Below are 17,759 nucleotides of genomic sequence, written 5' to 3'. Positions count from 1 at the left end.
GTATACCGTGAAGATTGGTAGAGCAGCTTAGTATACATTTTTTGCAAAAAACGTATCAACCAAATACCCTGTTTTTTACATCTTTTACTAGCACTTGCGGATTACTGCAACATTTTTTCAAACTGAGTGTTTTTGGTTTTACTATTCTCTTTTGTGTCTTCAGGTTTCTTGGTGGTGTGTGAACATGATCAGACAGACTTGTTCCTGTTTCCAGAGCTGTCACACAGACAGCTCTCCAGCGACCAACGATCCCGAAGTCCCGGTAACCAGGGTAAACATCGGGTTACTAAGCGCAGGGCCGCGCTTAGTAACCAGATGTTTATCCTGGTTACCGTTGTAAATGTAAAAAAAACAAACACTACATACTTACATTCACGGTGTCTGGTCATGTCCCTCGCCTTCAGCTTCCCGCACTGACTGAGCGCCGGCCGTAAAGTACAGCGGTGACGTCACCGCTGTGCTGTGCTTTACGGCTGGCCGGCGCTCACCAGTCAGTGCGGGAAGCTGACGGCGAGGGACATGACCAGACACCGGGAATGTAAGTATGTAGTGTTTGTTTTTTTACATTTACAATGGTAACCAGGGTAAACATCGGGTTACTAAGCGCGGCCCTGCGCTTAGTAACCCGATGTTTACCCTGGTTACCAGTGAAGACATCGCTGGATCGGCGTCACACACGCCGATTCAGCGATGTCAGCGGGAGATCCAGCGACAAAATAAAGTGCTGGACTATCCCCAGCGACCAACGATCTCCCAGCAGGGGCCTGATCGTTGTTCGCTGTCACACATAACGATTTCGTTAACGATATCGTTGCTACGTCACAAAAAGCAACGATATCGTTAACGATATCGTTATGTGTGACGGTACCTTTAGTGTAGTTGCACGACACTTACACTCTGCAAATACGGCAGCCCTGGGCATAGAGATCTGCGGTCGGCGCCCGACCCCATACCTAGCATTATAAGCTGCTCCCTGCTATGGCAGAGGCAGGAGATCAGCGCCATCTTCCTGGAGCTCACAGTGCATCTGTGAGCTCCAGCTTCCCAGTATAATCACAGGAGCCCTGCAGTTATAGGAGGAGGAGGAGGAGACCAAGGATGGGAGGGAGAAAGGACTCAGCAGGGAGCCGTGAAGTAAGTATCAGTGGGGAGGGGGAGAGGTAATCTAATCCTCTCCTTTGTGATGCTGACTCTGAGCAGTTATCTCCTCCTATCACATTACTGTGCTGTGTATCTAATCCTCTCCTGTGTGATACTGTCTGCTTAGCCATGCATCTAATCCTATCCTGTGTGATACTAACTGAGCTGTGTATCTAATCCTCTCCTGGTGATACTGTATGCTGAACCATGCATCTAATCCTATCCTGTGTGTTAAGGTACCTTCACACTCAGCAACTTTACAACGAGAACGACAACGATCCGTGACGTTGCAGCGTCCTGGATAGCGATCTCGTTGTGTTTGACACGCACCAGCGATCTAGATCCTGCTGTGATATCGCTGGTCGTTGCTGAAAGTCCAGAACTTTATTTGGTCGTCAGATCAGCGTGTATCGTTGTTGTTTGACAGCAAAAGCAACGATGCCTGCAATGATTTACATGGAGCTAATGACCTGTGACGACCTGTGAGAACGATAAGTGAGTAACCCTTACGTCACTGGATCGCTCCTGCATCGTTCTGGAGCTGCTGTGTTTGACATCTCTACAGCGACCTAAACAGCGACGCTCCAGCGATCTAGTTTAGGTCGGATCGTTGTCTATATCGCCGGAGCGTCGCTAAATGTGACGGTACCTTTACTGTGCTGACTGTGTATCTAATCCTCTCCTGTGTGATACTTTGCTGAGCTGTATATCTAATCCTCTCCTGTGATACTTTGCTGAGCTGTGTATCTAATCCTCTTCTGTGTGATACTTTGCTGAGCTGTGTATCTACTCTTCTCCTGTGTGATACAGTCTGCTGAGCCCTGCATCTAATCCTCTCCTATGTGATGCTGTCTGCTGAGCCATGTATCTAATCCTACCCTGTGTGATACTGTGCTGAGATGTGTATCTAATCCTCTCCTGTGGGATACTGTGTGCTGAGCCATGTATCTAATCCTATTCTGTGTGTTACTGTGCTGAGATGTGTATCTAATCCTCCCCTGTGTGATATTGACTGCTGAGCTGTGTATCTAATGCTATCCTTTGTGATACTGACGGCTGAGCCATGTATCTAATCCTATCCTGTATGATACTGACTGAGCTGTGTATCTAATACTGTCCTGTGTGATACTGACTGCTGAGCCGTGTATCTAATCCTCTTCTATGCACTCCTCTATCCCGTTATGTGTGATCTATATGGCGGTATTATGTGAGATCTATATGGCGTCGTTATCTGAGAAGTATATGGCGGTATTATGTGATCTATATGGCGGTATTATGTGAACACTGGTGGTATTATGTGAGATCTATATGGCGTCGTTATCTGAGAAGTATATGGCGGTATTATGTGATCTATATGGCGGTATTATGTGAACACTGGTGGTATTATGTGAGATCTATATGGCGGTATTACGTGTGAAGTATATGGCAGTATTATGTGTGCTCTGTATAGCGGTATGTGTGCTCTATATGGTGGTATTATGTGTGCTCTAGTTTGCCCCCCCCAAAACCTCCCCCATTTGAACCTTAACTCTATTGAAACTGTATGACCAAGCCAAGGTACATTCCTGAATCCCCATAATGTTAAAATAGATACCAATAAAAGTAAAATTAATTGAGACATCAGTAGGTTAAGCGTTATTGAATATCCATATTGAATCAGGAGCCCCATATAATCCTGCATAAAGGTTAATAATGGCCCCATAAGATGCTCCATAGACACATTTGCCCAATATAGTGCTGCAGAAACGTTGATTATGGCCCCATAAGATGCTCCATAAAGATATTTGCGCCATATAATGCTGCAGGAACGTTGATTATGGCCCCATAAGATACTTCATACAGACACTTGCCCCATATAATGCTCCACAAACGTTATGGCCCCATAAGATGCTCCATACAGACACTTGCCCATATAGTGCTGCAGAAACGTTGATTATGGCCCCATAAGATGCTCCATACAGACACTTGCCCCGTTATAGTGCTGCACAAACGTTATGGCCCCATAAAATGCTTCTTACAGACACTTGCGCCATATAGTGCTGCACAAGCGTTATGGCCCCATAAGATGCTCCATACAGACACTTGCCCCATATAGTGCTGCACAAATGTTATGGCCCCAAAAGATGCTTCTTACAGACACTTGCGCCATATAGTCCTGCACAAGCGTTATGGCCCCATAAGATGCTCCCTACAGATACTTGCCCCATATAGTGCTGCACAAATGTTATGGCCCCATAAGATGCCTTATACAGACACTTGCCCCATTTGCTGTTGCTGCGATAAAAAAATAAATCACATACTCACCTCTCCGTCGCTCAGGCCCCCGGCACTTTCAATATTCACCTGCACCTCGTCCCAGCCGCCGCTCCATCTTTAGCATCTTATGCACTGATGCTCAGGCAGACGGCGCTCACTAACTACGTCATCGCGCCCTCTGACCTGAGCGTCACTGCAGAAGACCTTGAAGACGGCGCGGCGCGCGGAACGAGGAGCAGGTGAATATCGCGCAGCGCTCCCCCTCCCCATTATACTCACCTGCTCCTGGCACGGTGCAGTCCCTGCTTCACCGGCACCGGCAGCTTCTTCCTGTACTGAGCAGTCACCGTTACCACTCATTACAATAATGAATATGCGGCTCCACCTCTATGGGAGGCTTCCACACTCCATCAAACACTGGCTGCACCGCTGCTTTAAGGGACCAGGGGGCGACCGCAGAGTGACTGTAGAGGACGGATTGGGGATAAGTATATAGCTCTCCCCTATTTGTGTCTTTGGGCTGACAAACCCTGCACTTTATATGGGTATGATTGACTCATAAATGTCGCTGGTATCAATATGAACATCTTTGGAGATCTCACTCCAGATATAGCCACATGCATTACCATCTGTGTATTTGTCTTATCAAAAATCTGGTTTCTTTGCCAGAAAATATGTTTGTATAAATTAGATGTATTTCACATATAATGATGGATTTTGTACCAATGGAGCTATTTACTCTTTGGAGTAATTTTAATTGTGTGTAGTATTACTTTGTGGAAATAAACTTTAATATATTTTTTTGCAACAATTTCTATTTGTGGAGTTCCAACCTTTTTTGGGCATGTGCTTTTCTTCTGAAAATTTGGTATATACAATACATGCTTGGTAGTGAACCCAGTTGTCTTACATATTATAGTATTAGATGGTGCCCACTGAGCCGTTTGTGTTCTTATAGTTGATCATGCACAGTGCATGATCAGTAAAGCTCTCTGTCAGTGCAGAGCTGACAGCTTCTATGGCATGCAGATGCTGCTTCATCTGCATGCTAAAAAACCCCCCACAAAATTGAGCTTAAATTGAGGTGGTACACATGCAGAGGTTAAACGCATGTTCACATTGGAACCTGCAAGAGAAAAAAATATAAACGAAAACCCTGATGTAACTAAGTAAAAAAGCAAAAGTGCATTTAAATAACATAGTTTTTAGTAATACTGTTTTTTGATCAAAAAATAGCACAAAAGCCATCCCACCTCGTCACGGTAACTCTGATCGGGACAGTCCTACACTGCCTAATATTAAAACCTTACATTGTGTCAATGTTGACATCAATGTGAATATGGGCAGACAAAAGGACTGGGCCCAACCAGTGAAACACTAGACTGGGGAAGCCTTAGGCCGGCGTCACACTAGCGAGTTTTACAGACGTATGAGCGCATAAAATACGTCCGTAAAACACGCATTACACACGGCCCAATTATTCTCTATGCCCCTGCTCCTATCTGCCGTATTTTACTGATCTGTATTGTACGGCTTTCTACGGCCGTAGAAAATTGCAGCATGCTGCGTCACCGTATTGCGCAAAAAAATCGCCAATGAAAGTCTATGGAAGCCAGAAAAATACGGATTACACACGGACCAGCAGTGTGACTTGCGAGAAATACGCAGCGGTGTTAGAGAGAGAGGCCGGGAATTCATTGCGGTGTACAGTAAAATCACACTGACAGCTTACAATAGAATAGGTAGAATAAATGTGTACACATATGTATATATATTATTATTTCATACAGCGCTAGATAGCTTTAAAACCGGTAATTCAATTGCCGGCTTTTGCTATCTTCTTCCTAAACCCGACATGATATGAGACATAGTTTACATACAGTAAACCATGTCATATTCCCATTTTTTTTGCATATTCCACACTACTAATGTTAGTAGTGTGTATATGCAAAATTTGGCCGTTCTAGCTATTAAAGGGTTAAATGGCGGAAAAAATTGGCGCGGGGTCCCGCGCAATTTTCTACGCCAGAGTAGTAAAGCCAGTGACTGAGGGCAGATATTAATAGCCTGGAGAGGGTCCATGGTTATTGGCCCCCCCTGGCTAAAACCATCTGCCCCCAGCCACCCCAGTAAAGGCACATCTGGAAGATGCGCCTATTCTGGCACTTGGCCACTCTCTTCCCATTCCCGTGTAGCGGTGGGATATGGGGTAATTAAGGGTTAATGCCACCTTGCTATTGTAAGGTGACATTAAGCCAAATTAATAATGGAAAAGCGTCAATTATGACACCTATCTATTATTAATCCAATAGTAGTAAAGGGTTAAAAAACAAACAAACACATTATTAAAAAGTATTTTAATGAAATAAACACAAAGGTTGTTGTAATATTTTATTCTACGCTCAATCCATCTGAAGACCCTCGCTCTGTAACAAAGAAAAAATAATAAACCAACAATATACATACCTTCCGAAGATCTGTAACGTCCCACGATGTAAATCCATCTGAAGGGGTTAAAATATTTTACAGCCAGGAGCTCTGCTAATGCAGCGGTGCTCGTGGCTGTAAAACCCCGGAGAATGAAGGTAAAGTAGGTCAATGACCTATATTTACCTTCATTTGCGGTGAGGCGCCCTCTGCTGGCACTATATATATATATAGCTAGAACGGCCAAATTTTGCATATACACACTACTAAAATTAGTAGTGTGGAATATGCAAAAAAATGGGGATATGAGATGGTTTACTGTATGTAAACCATGTCTCATATCATGTCGGGTTTAGGAAGGAGATAGCAATAGCCGGCAATTAAATTACTGGCTTTAAAGCTATCTTGCGCTGTATGAAATATTAATATATATACATATGTGTCCACTATATATATATATATATATATATATATATATATATATATATATATATATATATATATATATATATATATATATATATATATATTTAAAAATTGGAACAGCATCTACAAAGTACCTGATAAAGTGCAAAGCTTCCCCAGTCAGTAGTCCAGTGACTTCCAGCAATATGACGAAAAAACGGAGCAGCACCAAGAATATAGAAAAAAGTGGACTTTATTGCCTGGATGGCGTGGCGACGTTTCGGATACCAGATCCTTTTTCAAGGCTTGAAAAAGGATCTGGTATCCGAAACGTCGCCACGCCATCCAGGCAATAAAGTCCACTTTTTTCTATATTCTTGGTGCTGCTCCGTTTTTTCGTTATATATATATATATATATATATATATATATATATATATATATATATATGCAGTATATATGTTTTTATGGTTTTTTTTTTACACATGGATCCCTTGTATATCCGTATGTTGGTTTTGCAAGCCTGCGAGAAAAACACGCAGTACGGATGCCATACGGATTACATACGGAGGATGCCATGCGCAAAATACGCTGACACACCCTGCCTACGGAGGAGCTACGGACCACTATTTTTTGGGGACTTTTCTGCGTATTACGGCCGTAATATACGGACCGTATTGTCTTACGCCGAGTGTGACGCCGGCCTTATATAGTCTCTAGCTCAGAAACAGGGAGGCCACACCCCGGCTTGCACAGAATGCAACAATACAGAGAAAAAAAAAAACATGTGAACATGCGTTTAACCTCTGCATGTGTACCAACTCACTTTAAGCTCAATTTCTCAATTTTGTGTTTGTTTTTTCTCTTTTTTTTTCTCTGTATTGTTGCATTTTGTGCAAGCCGGGGTGTGGCCTCCCTGTTTCTGAGCTAGAGACTATGTAAGGCTTCCCCAGTCTAGTGTTTCACGGGTTGGGCCCAGTCCTTTTGTCTGCCCTTATTCACACTGAGGTCAACATTGACACAATGTAAGGTTTTAATATTAGACAGTGTAGGACTGTCCCGATCAGAGTTACCGTGACGAGGTGGGATGGCTTTTGTGATATTTTTTGATCAAAAAACAGTATTACGAAAAACTTTGTGTTATTTAAATGCACTTTTGCTTTTTTACTTAGTTACATCAGGGTTTTCGTTTATATTTTTTCTCTTGTAGGTTCATCTGCATGCTATAGAAGAAATCAGCCTGCAAAAAATGTTTGTTCCATAGCGGGACAAAGTAAAAAATGATAAAGTAATGAGTGTAAAAATATTTTTTTTAAAATCAAAAATAATAATAAAAAAATCAATATATATTTTATCTCTAAATATTTGAATAAAAAAAAATATAAACAATAAAAGTACACGTTTGGTATCGCCGCATCCGCAACGACCTAACTTATAAAACCTTCCCACTAGTTAACCCCTTTAGTGAACACCATAAAAAAAGTAAACAAACAAGGCAAAAAAAGCCAATGCTTTATCATAATACCACCAACCAAAAAGTGGAATAACATGCAATCTAAAAGACGGATATAAAGAAGCATGGTACTGCTGAAAATGTCATCTTGTCCCGCAAAAAACAAGCCCCCATACAGCTTCATCAGTGGAAAAATAGGAACGTTATAGCTCTCAGCGTAAAGTGATGCAACAATTTTATTTTTTTTCTACTAAATAGTTTTTATTGTATAAAAACGCCAAAACATAAAAAAATATAAATGCGGAATCATTGTAATCATACCGACCCGAAGAATAAAACTGCCTTATCAATCTTGCCACACACGGAACGGCATAACCCCCCTCCACCCCAAAAAATAAATTCATGAATTGCTGGTTATTGTTCATTCTGCCTCTCAAAAATTGGAATAGGAAGCGATCAAAAATTTTCATGTGCCCGAAAATTGTACCAATAAAAACATCAACTCGTCCCACAAAAAGCAATACTTACATGACTCTGTGGGCCAAAATATGGAAAAATTATATCTCTCAAAACGTGGTGATGCAAAAACTATTGTTTGCAATAAAAAGCGTCTTTTAAGGTGTGACCGCAGCCAAACATAAAAACACGCTATATGGCCTCTTTCACACATTTTGATATTTCCGGGATGGGAGATGTCATGTCCATGTTTGATATGCCATATTTTTCGGACCATAAGACGCACCCACAAATTTGGTGAAGAAAAAGAGAAAAATTATTTTTTTATGTTAAATGGGGGTCTGTCTTATAATACCAGTGTCCGTCTTACAAATCATATGTCCCTCATCCTGGTATTTATATAACCCCCATCCTTGTGCTGGCACATGCCCCCCTGTGCTGCTGGCAGGCACATGCCCCCCGGGACACTATATGCTCTCCTGTGCTGGCAGGCACATGCCCCCCTGGTCACAATATGTCCCCTTGTGCTGCTGGCAGGGAAATGCCCCCCAGTCACAATATGTCCCCAGTGCTGCTGGCAGGTACAGGCCCCCCGGTCACTATATGCCCCCTGTGCTGCTGGCAGACACATGCCCCCCCCCCTGTGCTGCTGGCAAACACATCCTCCCCCTGTGCTGCTGGAAGACACATGCCCCCCTGTGCTGCTGGAAGACACATGCTCCCCCTGTGCTGCTGGAAGACACATGCCCCCCCCCTGTGCTGCTGGAAGACACATGCCCCCCCCCCCCCCCGTCCTGCTGGAAGACACATGCCCCCTGTGCTGCTGGAAGACACATGATAAAATAACAAACACTCCACTCACCTTCAGATGATGGCTCCGTGCTCCCAGCTCCTCGGTTGTGCTTCCTGTTTCCCAGGCATCGGATCATGTGACCTGGGGACACAGTGATGTCATCACTATGCTGTGCCGATCACATGATCAGATGTCAGCACAGACACAGGAAGCACAACAAAGGAGCTGTGAGCACGGAGCCATCATCAGAAGGTGAGTTAAGGGTTTGTTATTTTATCATGTGCCTGCCAGCAGCACAGAGGGGGCATATAAGAGTGACGGGGCAATATCCATGATGGGAGGGGGGAGATGCAGGCACATGTAATATTCGCTGCTCCTCTGTGAATCAACTCAGGCAGCTTCAGCACCGAGGTGATGGACAGCAGGTGCAGTGAATATTACATGAGGCTAATGAGCAGGAGCACAGGACCTCCTGCTGTCTCTGCAGCCTATCCACTCCAGCCCCCTGACACCACTCCAGAGCTGCTCCCCCTCCTCTACAGCACAGCACACAGATTTGGATTATAAGACGCACCCCCCACTTTCCCCAAACATTTGGGGGAACAAAAATGCGTCTTCTAGTCAGAAAAATGCGGTACGTGTGGCACACATGTGGCAACCGTGTCCCACATCAGTACCACATGGAAGGGCGCCATTGCCTGCCGGCGATCGGCACGAGTCTTGGTGCACAACAACGGACAGGTATGGTATATTGTTGTTTTTTTTATTTTCGTTTTATTACAGGAGAATGAGGGCTTCGGTGGAATAGGCATTTTGTGAGTATAACTATGTTTATTTTTAAATGAAAAAGTAAAACTGTGTTTTGTTTAATTTATAATAAAACACTTTATTCTGGCTGTATCTTTATTTACCATGTAACTATAGGATTAGTAATGGATAGGTCTTATAGACTCTTCTCCATTACTAAGCCGTGGGCTTGATGTCACCTGACAATACAAAGGTGACATCAACCCCACAAATATAAACCCCGCTTGCCACTTCTACAGGGCAAGTGGGAAAAGCTGGGCAAAGCGCCAGAATTGCTGCATATAATAGATGTGCCTTTTCTGGGCAGCTGCAGGCTGCTATTTTTAGGCTGGAGGGGAGGGTCAATATCCATGGCTCCTTAAAAGCTTGAGAATAACAGCCCCCAGCTGTGAGAGCTTTAGCAAAGCTGGTTGTCAAAAATGGGGGGGACCCCACTCTGCTTTTTGAAATTAATTATTGAAATAATTTAAAAAAAAAAAGGCATATGAACCCCTTAATTCTTGACAACCAGCCTTGCTGAAGATGTCAGCTGAGGATTGCAGTCCCAAGCTATGAGTTTTGCCTGGCTGTTTATAGAAAATACAGGGGAACCCATGCCGTTTTTTTCATGTATTTATAGCGCAATTGGTGGCTGATGAATAATCAGCTACTGCCTGCTGCCTCTTTTATCACTTAAATGTAACTCTCATCATTCTCCCCTGCTCACGCTTATCAGCGGCAGAGCAGGGGAGAATGATGAGAGCTGTGTTCAGCATCTTGCCTTGCGCAGGCGTGTACTTCGGAGGACACAGCATGAACTTCAACCGAATATTGCGGCCAGCATGCAGCCAGCGGGTAAGGAAAGAGTGAATCAAACACCCGAAAACCCCGCCCATATGACCGCAAACCTGTCCCGCCAAATTCAGGTGACAGGTTCCCTTTAATGTCTGCCCTCAGTCACTGGCTTTCTGTTATGATACGGTGGTCTAGGAGCAACATGGAACGAGCTCTAAAGGAAGTGGTAACTGTACTGACCGCAGTCCCTAAGCTCAACACAACACTAGAAGTAGCCGTGGAATGCTTCTAACTCTCCCTAGGCATCTCGTCACAGCCTAAGAGCTAACTACCCCTAAAGAAAGAAGCAGGAAAGCTATCTTGCCTCAGAGAAAATCCCCAAAGGATAGATTAGCCCCCCACAAATAATGACTGTGAGTGGAGAGGGAAAAGACATACACAGAATGAAACCAGGATGAGCACAGGAGGCCAGTCTAGCTAAATAGATAGGACAGGATGGAATACTGTGCGGTCAGTATAAAACACTACAAAAATCCACGCAGAGTTTACAAAAAAATCTCCACACCTGACTAAAGGTGTGGAGGGCAAATCTGCCTCCCAGAGCTTCCAGCAAGACAGAATTAATTCACACTGATAAGCTGGACAAACATAGAAAGCACAGAATGGATAAGTCCACAATCTATGGACAGAAAAGAGCAAGCAAAAACTTAGCTTTGCTGAACTGGTCAGGATAACAGGGAACTCCAAAGAGATGTGAATCCAACCAGGAAACATTTACAAGTGGCACTGGCTGAAGAAAGAGCCAGGCCTAAATAGCCGAGCAGAAGAGACGATAAGTGGAGGCAGCTGATGACAGCTAACTCCAAGGAGCAGCCATACCACTAGAAACCACAAGAGGGAGCCCAAAAGCAGAACTCACAAAAGTGCCACTTACAACCACCGGAGGGAGCCCAAGCCCACTCTGGCTGAGAAAATTGAGCTGGAGCCCACACCAGTTTTTTCCGCGATTTAATCCTTTATTTTAAAAGCTAGAGCTCCCAAATTTTGCACACACACACACTACTAACATTAGTAGTGAGGAATATGCAAAAAAAAAGGGATATGAAAAGGCTTACTGTATGTAAACCACGTCTCATATCATGTCGGGTTTGGGAAGGAGATAGCAAAAGCCGGCAATTGAATTACCGGCTTTTCTGCTATCTAGCACTATATGAAATATAAATATATGTGTATATATATGTATCTCACTGATATATAACTGTATATATGTTTTCACGAATATTTGAGCCCATTGATCCATTCTATGTCCATTTTGCAAGCCAGTGAGAAATCTCGCTGTACGGATGCCATACGGATTACATACGGAGGATGACATGCGTAAAATACGCAGCCACACCCTGCCTACGGATGACATACGGATTACTGTTTTGGGATAATTTCTGCGTATTACGCATGTAAAATACGGACCGTATTTCCCTACGCTGAGTGTGACGCCGGTCACAGTGGTCAGAATTGTAAAAATTGGCCAGGTCATTAACAAGCAAACCACCAACGGGGTAAAGGGGTTAATATTCCCATTAGGAGACATGATGATGGGATCATCCGATCACCTGTGCTATACATAGCAGGGCTTCAGCATTTCTGTGTATAGCAGAAATCATTATCTCCTATGATTATCATTATTGTTATGATTATAAAATCATCTCCTAGGACTATGATACAGGAATATCGTAATGATAGCACAGCTGACCCTTCTGCTGACCCTTTGCTGGGCTATCATGACAATTCATCAGCGCCCTGCGATCATGCCACTGGCATGCTAATGGGAGCGTGTAATGACGAGCGCCCTGCTGACACATGTTAAATCTCGCTGGCTGAGATTGACAGCCAGATTTTAAAGACACATGACAGCTGTTTAAATCAGCTGTCCTGTGCGATGAAAGGTGCGGTCTCCGTTCCAGAGGGAATAAGACAAATGACATAAATATGTGTCATACGATATGTCGTGAGAGAGTTAAGAGGTTTCCAAATCATTGCATTCTTGTTTTCTTACACAGCGTCCCAATGTTTTTTTGGAATTGGGGTTGTTCGAGGTCTTTTGTTAAAGCCAAAATCTAATTTTACTACAAATTGTATAGACACTTTAATAAATAAATGTTACAAAATGTATATGAGAATTAGTAAGCCCAAAAGGCACTGTTATTGAAAAATATCAATTGTTTTATTTTTGACAGATGACCGTACCAGGAGCTCAAAGGAACATATGATATTTTCAGATGTTAAAGCAGATGACCACAGCATCACACCACATACATTTGAAGAGTATGTCATTATCCAAGATATTCCTACAGCCTTTCACAGCATAGATGAATCATCTGATCCCTTTCAACAGGTTCTTTCTACTGATTTGTCACAGACTTTTAAACAAAATAAAAATAACCAAAGGCATGGTAAACATCAAAGATATCACGCAAGAAAGAAGACATGTTCAGAATGTGGTAAACTTTTCAAAGACAAAAGAAATCTTGATATACATCAGAGAATTCACACAGGGGAGGAGACATTTTCATGTTCAGAATGTGGGAAATGTTTTAGAAACAGATCAGCATTTGTTAGACATCAGAGAATCCACAAAGGGGAGAAACCATTCTCTTGTTCAGCATGTGGTAAATGTTTTAACAAGAAAACAAATCTTGTTAGACATCAGAGAATTCACACAGGGGTGAAGCCATTTTCATGTTCAGAATGTGGTAAATGTTTTAGTCAGAAATCATATCTTGTTGAACATCACAGAATTCACACAGGAAAAAAGCCGTATTCATGTTCCGAATGTGAGAAATGTTTTAATAAGAAAGCAAATCTTGTTGCACATCAGAGAATTCACACAGGGGTGAAGCCATTTTCATGTTCAGAATGTGGTAAATGTTTTACAGACAAAGAACCTCTTGTTAGACATCAGAGAATTCACACAGGGGAAAAACCATTTTCATGTTCAGAATGTGGGAAACGTTTTAATCAGAAAACATGTCTTGTTACACATCAGAGAATTCACACAGGGGAAAAACCATTTTCATGTTCAGAATGTGGGAAATGTTTTAATCAAATATCACAATTTATTGCACACCAGAGAAGTCATACAGGGGAGAAGCCATTTTCCTGTTCAGAATGTGTTAAATGTTTTACTCAGAAAATACATCTTATTACACATCAAAGAATTCACACAGGGGAGAAGTTATTTTCGTGTCCAGAATGTGGAAAAAGTTTTAATCAAAGATCACAACTTGTTGCACACCAGAGAAGTCATACAGGGGAGAAGCCATTTTTCTGTTCAGAATGTGGGAAATGTTATGCAAACAAATCGCATCTTGTGAGACATCGAAAAATTCACAAAGGGGAGAAATAATTTTCATGCCCAGAATGAGGGAAATGTGGTTCTCAGAAATATGATTTTGCTAAACATCAGAGAACTCACACAGGGGAGAAGCAATTTTTATGTTCAATGTGTGAGAAATGTTTTTCACAGAAAAGAAATCTTGCGCAGTAGCAGCTATCTGAGACAGCCGAGAGCTGCTACTGCTCAGGAGTTGGCGGCGCCATCTCAGAGGAGGAAATTTTTTTTTTTTCTCCAGCAAGATGGCTCCGCCTGTATAGACACCAATAGCTGCTACTGCCCAGGTGCGGCAGGTTCAATTTTAACCCCTTACCGACACCGGTCATAATAGTACGCCGATGTCGGTATCCCTCCCTTTGATGTGGGCTCTGACGGTGAGCCCACATCTTTCCCGGGACATGTTAGCTGTTTTGAACAGCTGACATATGCCCACAATAACCAGAGGTGGAATTGTGATCCACCCACGGCTATTAACTAGTTAAATGCCGCTGTCAAACTCTGACAGCGGCATTTAACCCCTTAAGCCCCAAGGGTGGTTTGCACGTTAATGACCGGGCCAATTTTTACAATTCTGACCACTGTCCCTTTATGAGGTTATAACTCTGGAACGCTTCAACGGATCCCAGTGATTCTGACATTGTTTTCTCGGGACATATTGTACTTCATGATAGTGGTAAAATTTCTTTGATATTACCTGCGTTTATTTGTGAAAAAAACGGAAATTTGGCGAAAATTTTGAAAATTTCGCAATTTTCCAACTTTGAATTTTTATGCAATTAAATCACAGAGATATGTCACACAAAATGCTTAATAAGTAACATTTCCCACATGTCTACTTTACATCAGCACAATTTTGGAACCAACATTTTTTTTTTGTTAGGGAGTTATAAGGGTTAAAAGTTGACCAGCAATTTCTCATTTTTACAACACCATTTTTTTTTAGCGACCACATCTCATTTGAAGTCATTTTGAGGGGTCTATATGATAGAAAATACCCAAGTGTGACACCATTCTAAAAACTGCACCCCTCAAGGTGCTCAAAACCATATTCAAGAAGTTTATTAACCCTTCTGGTGCTTCACAGGAATTTTTGGAATGTTTAAATAAAAATGAACATTTAACTTTTTTTCACAAAAAATTTACTTCAGCTCCAATTTGTTTTATTTTACCAAGGGTAACAGGAGAAAATGGACCCCAAAAGTTGTTGTACAATTTGTCCTGAGTACGCTGATACCCCATATGTGGGGATAAACCACTGATTGGGCGCATGGGAGACCTCGGAAGGGAAGGAGCGCCGTTTGACTTTTCAATGCAAAATTGACAGGAATTGAGATGGGACGCCATGTTGCGTTTGGAGAGCCACTGATGTGCCTAAACATTGAAACCCCTCACAAGTGACACCATTTTGGAAAGTAGACCCCCTAAGGAACTTATCTAGATGTGTTTTGAGCGCTTTGACCCACCAAGGGCTTCACAGAAGTTTATAATGCAGAGCCGTAAAAATAAAACAAAAATTTTTTCCCACAAAAATTATTTTTTTAGCCCCCAGTTTTGTATTTTCCCGAGGGTAGCAGGAGAAATTGGACCCCAAAAGTTGTTGTCCAATTTTTGTCCTGAGTGCGCTGATACCCCATATGTGGGGGGAACCACCGTTTGGATGCATGGGAGGGCTCGGAAGGGAAGGAGCGCCATTTGGAATGCAGACTTAGATGGAATGGTCTGCAGGCGTCACATTGCGTTTGCAGAGCCCCTAATGTACCTAAACAGTAGAAGCCCCCCACAAGTGACCCCATTTTGGAAACTAGACCCCCCAAGGAACTTATCTAGATGTGTTGTAAGAACTTTGAACCCCCAAGTGTTTCACTACAGTTTACAACGCAGAGCCGTGAAAATAAAAAATCTTTTTTTTTTCCCACAAAAATTATTTTTTAGCCCCCAGTTTTGTATTTTCCCAAGGGTAACAGGAGAAATTGGACCCCAAAGGTTGTTGTCCTATTTGTCCTGAGTACGCTGATACCCCATATGTTGGGGTAAACCCCTGTTTGGGCACACGGGAGAGCTCGGAAGGGAAGGAGCACTGTTTTACTTTTTCAACGCAGAATTGGCTGGAATTGAGATCGGACGCCATGTCGCGTTTGGAGAGCCCCTGATGTGCCTAAACAGTGGAAACCCCCCAATTATAACTGAAACCCTAATCCAAACACACCCCTAACCCTAATCCCAACAGTAACCCTAACCACACCTCTAACCCTGACACACCCCTAACCCCAATCCCAACCCTATTCCCAACCGTAAATGTAATCTAAACCCTAACCGTAACTTTAGCCCCAACCCTAACTTTAGCCCCAACCCTAACTGTAGCCCTAACCCTAGCCCTAACCCTAGCCCTAACCCTAGCCCCAACCCTAGCCCTAACCCTAGACCTAACCCTAATCCTAACCCTAGCCCTAACCCTAGCCCTAACCCTAGCCCTAATGGGAAAATGGAAATAAATACATTTTTTTTTATTTTTCCCTAACTAAGGGGGTGATGAAGGGGGGTTTGATTTACTTTTATAGCGGGTTTTTTAGCGGATTTTTATGATTGGCAGCCGTCACACACTGAAAGACCCTTTTTATTGCAAAAAATATTTTTTGCGTTACCACATTTTGAGAGCTATAAATTTTCCATATTTTGGTCCACAGAGTCATGTGAGGGCTTGTTTTTTGCGGGACGAGTTGACGTTTTTATTGGTAACATTTTTGGGCACGTCACATTTTTTGATCGCTTTTTATTCCGATTTTTGTGAGGCAGAATGACCAAAAACCAGCTATTCATGAATTTCTTTTGGGGTAGGCGTTTATACCGTTCCGCGTTTGGTAAAATTGATAAAGCAGTTTTATTCTTCGGGTCATTATGATTACAGCGTTACCGCATTTATATTATTTTTTTTATGTTTTGGCGCTTTTATACGATAAAAACTATTTTATGGAAAAAATAATTATTTTTGCATCGCTTTATTCTGAGGACTATAACTTTTTTTATTTTTTTGCTGATCATGCTGTATGGCGGCTCGTTTTTTGCGGGACAAGATGACGGTTTCAGCGGTACCATGGTTATTTATATCTGTCTTTTTGATCGCGTGTTATTCCACTTTTTGTTCGGCAGTATGATAATAAAGCGTTGTTTTTTGCCTCGTTTTTTTTTTTTTTTCTTACGGTGTTTACTGAAGGGGTTAACCAGTGGGCCAGTTTTATAGGTCGGGTCGTTACGGACGCGGCGATACTAAATATGTGTACTTTTATTGTTTTTTTTTTTATTTAGATAAATGTATTTATGGGAATAATTTTTTTTTTTTTTTCATTATTTTGGAATATTTTTTTTTATTTTTTTTTTACACATTTGGAAATTTTTTTTTAACTTTTTTACTTTGCCCCAGGGGGGGACATCACAGATCGATGATCTGACAGTTTGCACAGCACTCTGTCAGATCACCGATCTGAGAGAAGTGCAGGCTGCTTCACAGTGCCTGCTCTGAGCAGGCTTCTGTGAAGCCACCTCCCTCCCTGCAGGACCCGGATCCGCGGCCATCTTGGATCCGGGCCTGGAAGAAGCAGGGAGGGAGGTAAGACCCTCGCAGGAACGCGATCACATCGCGTTGCTGCGGGGGGCTCAGGGAAGCCCGCAGGGAGCCCCCTCCCTGCGGGAAGCTTCCCTATACCGCCGGCACATCGCGATCATCTTTGATCGCGGTGTGCCGGGGGTTAATGTGCCGGGAGCGGTCCGTGACCGCTCCTGGCACATAGTGCCGGATGTCAGCTGCGATAGGCAGCTGACACCCGGCCGCGATCGGCCGCGCTCCCCCCGTGAGCGCGGCCG

At 42.9% G+C, this 17,759-nt stretch overlaps 1 protein-coding gene across 1 annotated transcript in view; it reads left to right on the top strand.

Moving 5' to 3' along the window:
- Positions 1 to 15,033, top strand: part of LOC138667030 (oocyte zinc finger protein XlCOF22-like) — a 66,870-nt gene extending 51,837 nt beyond the window's left edge. Inside the window, exon 4 of the mRNA XM_069755278.1 lies at positions 12,745 to 15,033. Coding sequence (XP_069611379.1) covers positions 12,745 to 13,913 — 1,169 coding nt within the window. The 3' untranslated portion in view covers positions 13,914 to 15,033. The remainder of the gene's footprint in view (positions 1 to 12,744) is intronic.
- The last annotated feature ends 2,726 nt before the right edge of the window (positions 15,034 to 17,759 follow it).

The sequence above is a fragment of the Ranitomeya imitator genome, chromosome 2, assembly GCF_032444005.1.
Source record: "Ranitomeya imitator isolate aRanImi1 chromosome 2, aRanImi1.pri, whole genome shotgun sequence".
In the NCBI taxonomy this organism is placed as follows: Eukaryota; Metazoa; Chordata; class Amphibia; order Anura; family Dendrobatidae; genus Ranitomeya; species Ranitomeya imitator.
This window is presented reverse-complemented; position numbering and strand designations above follow the sequence as displayed.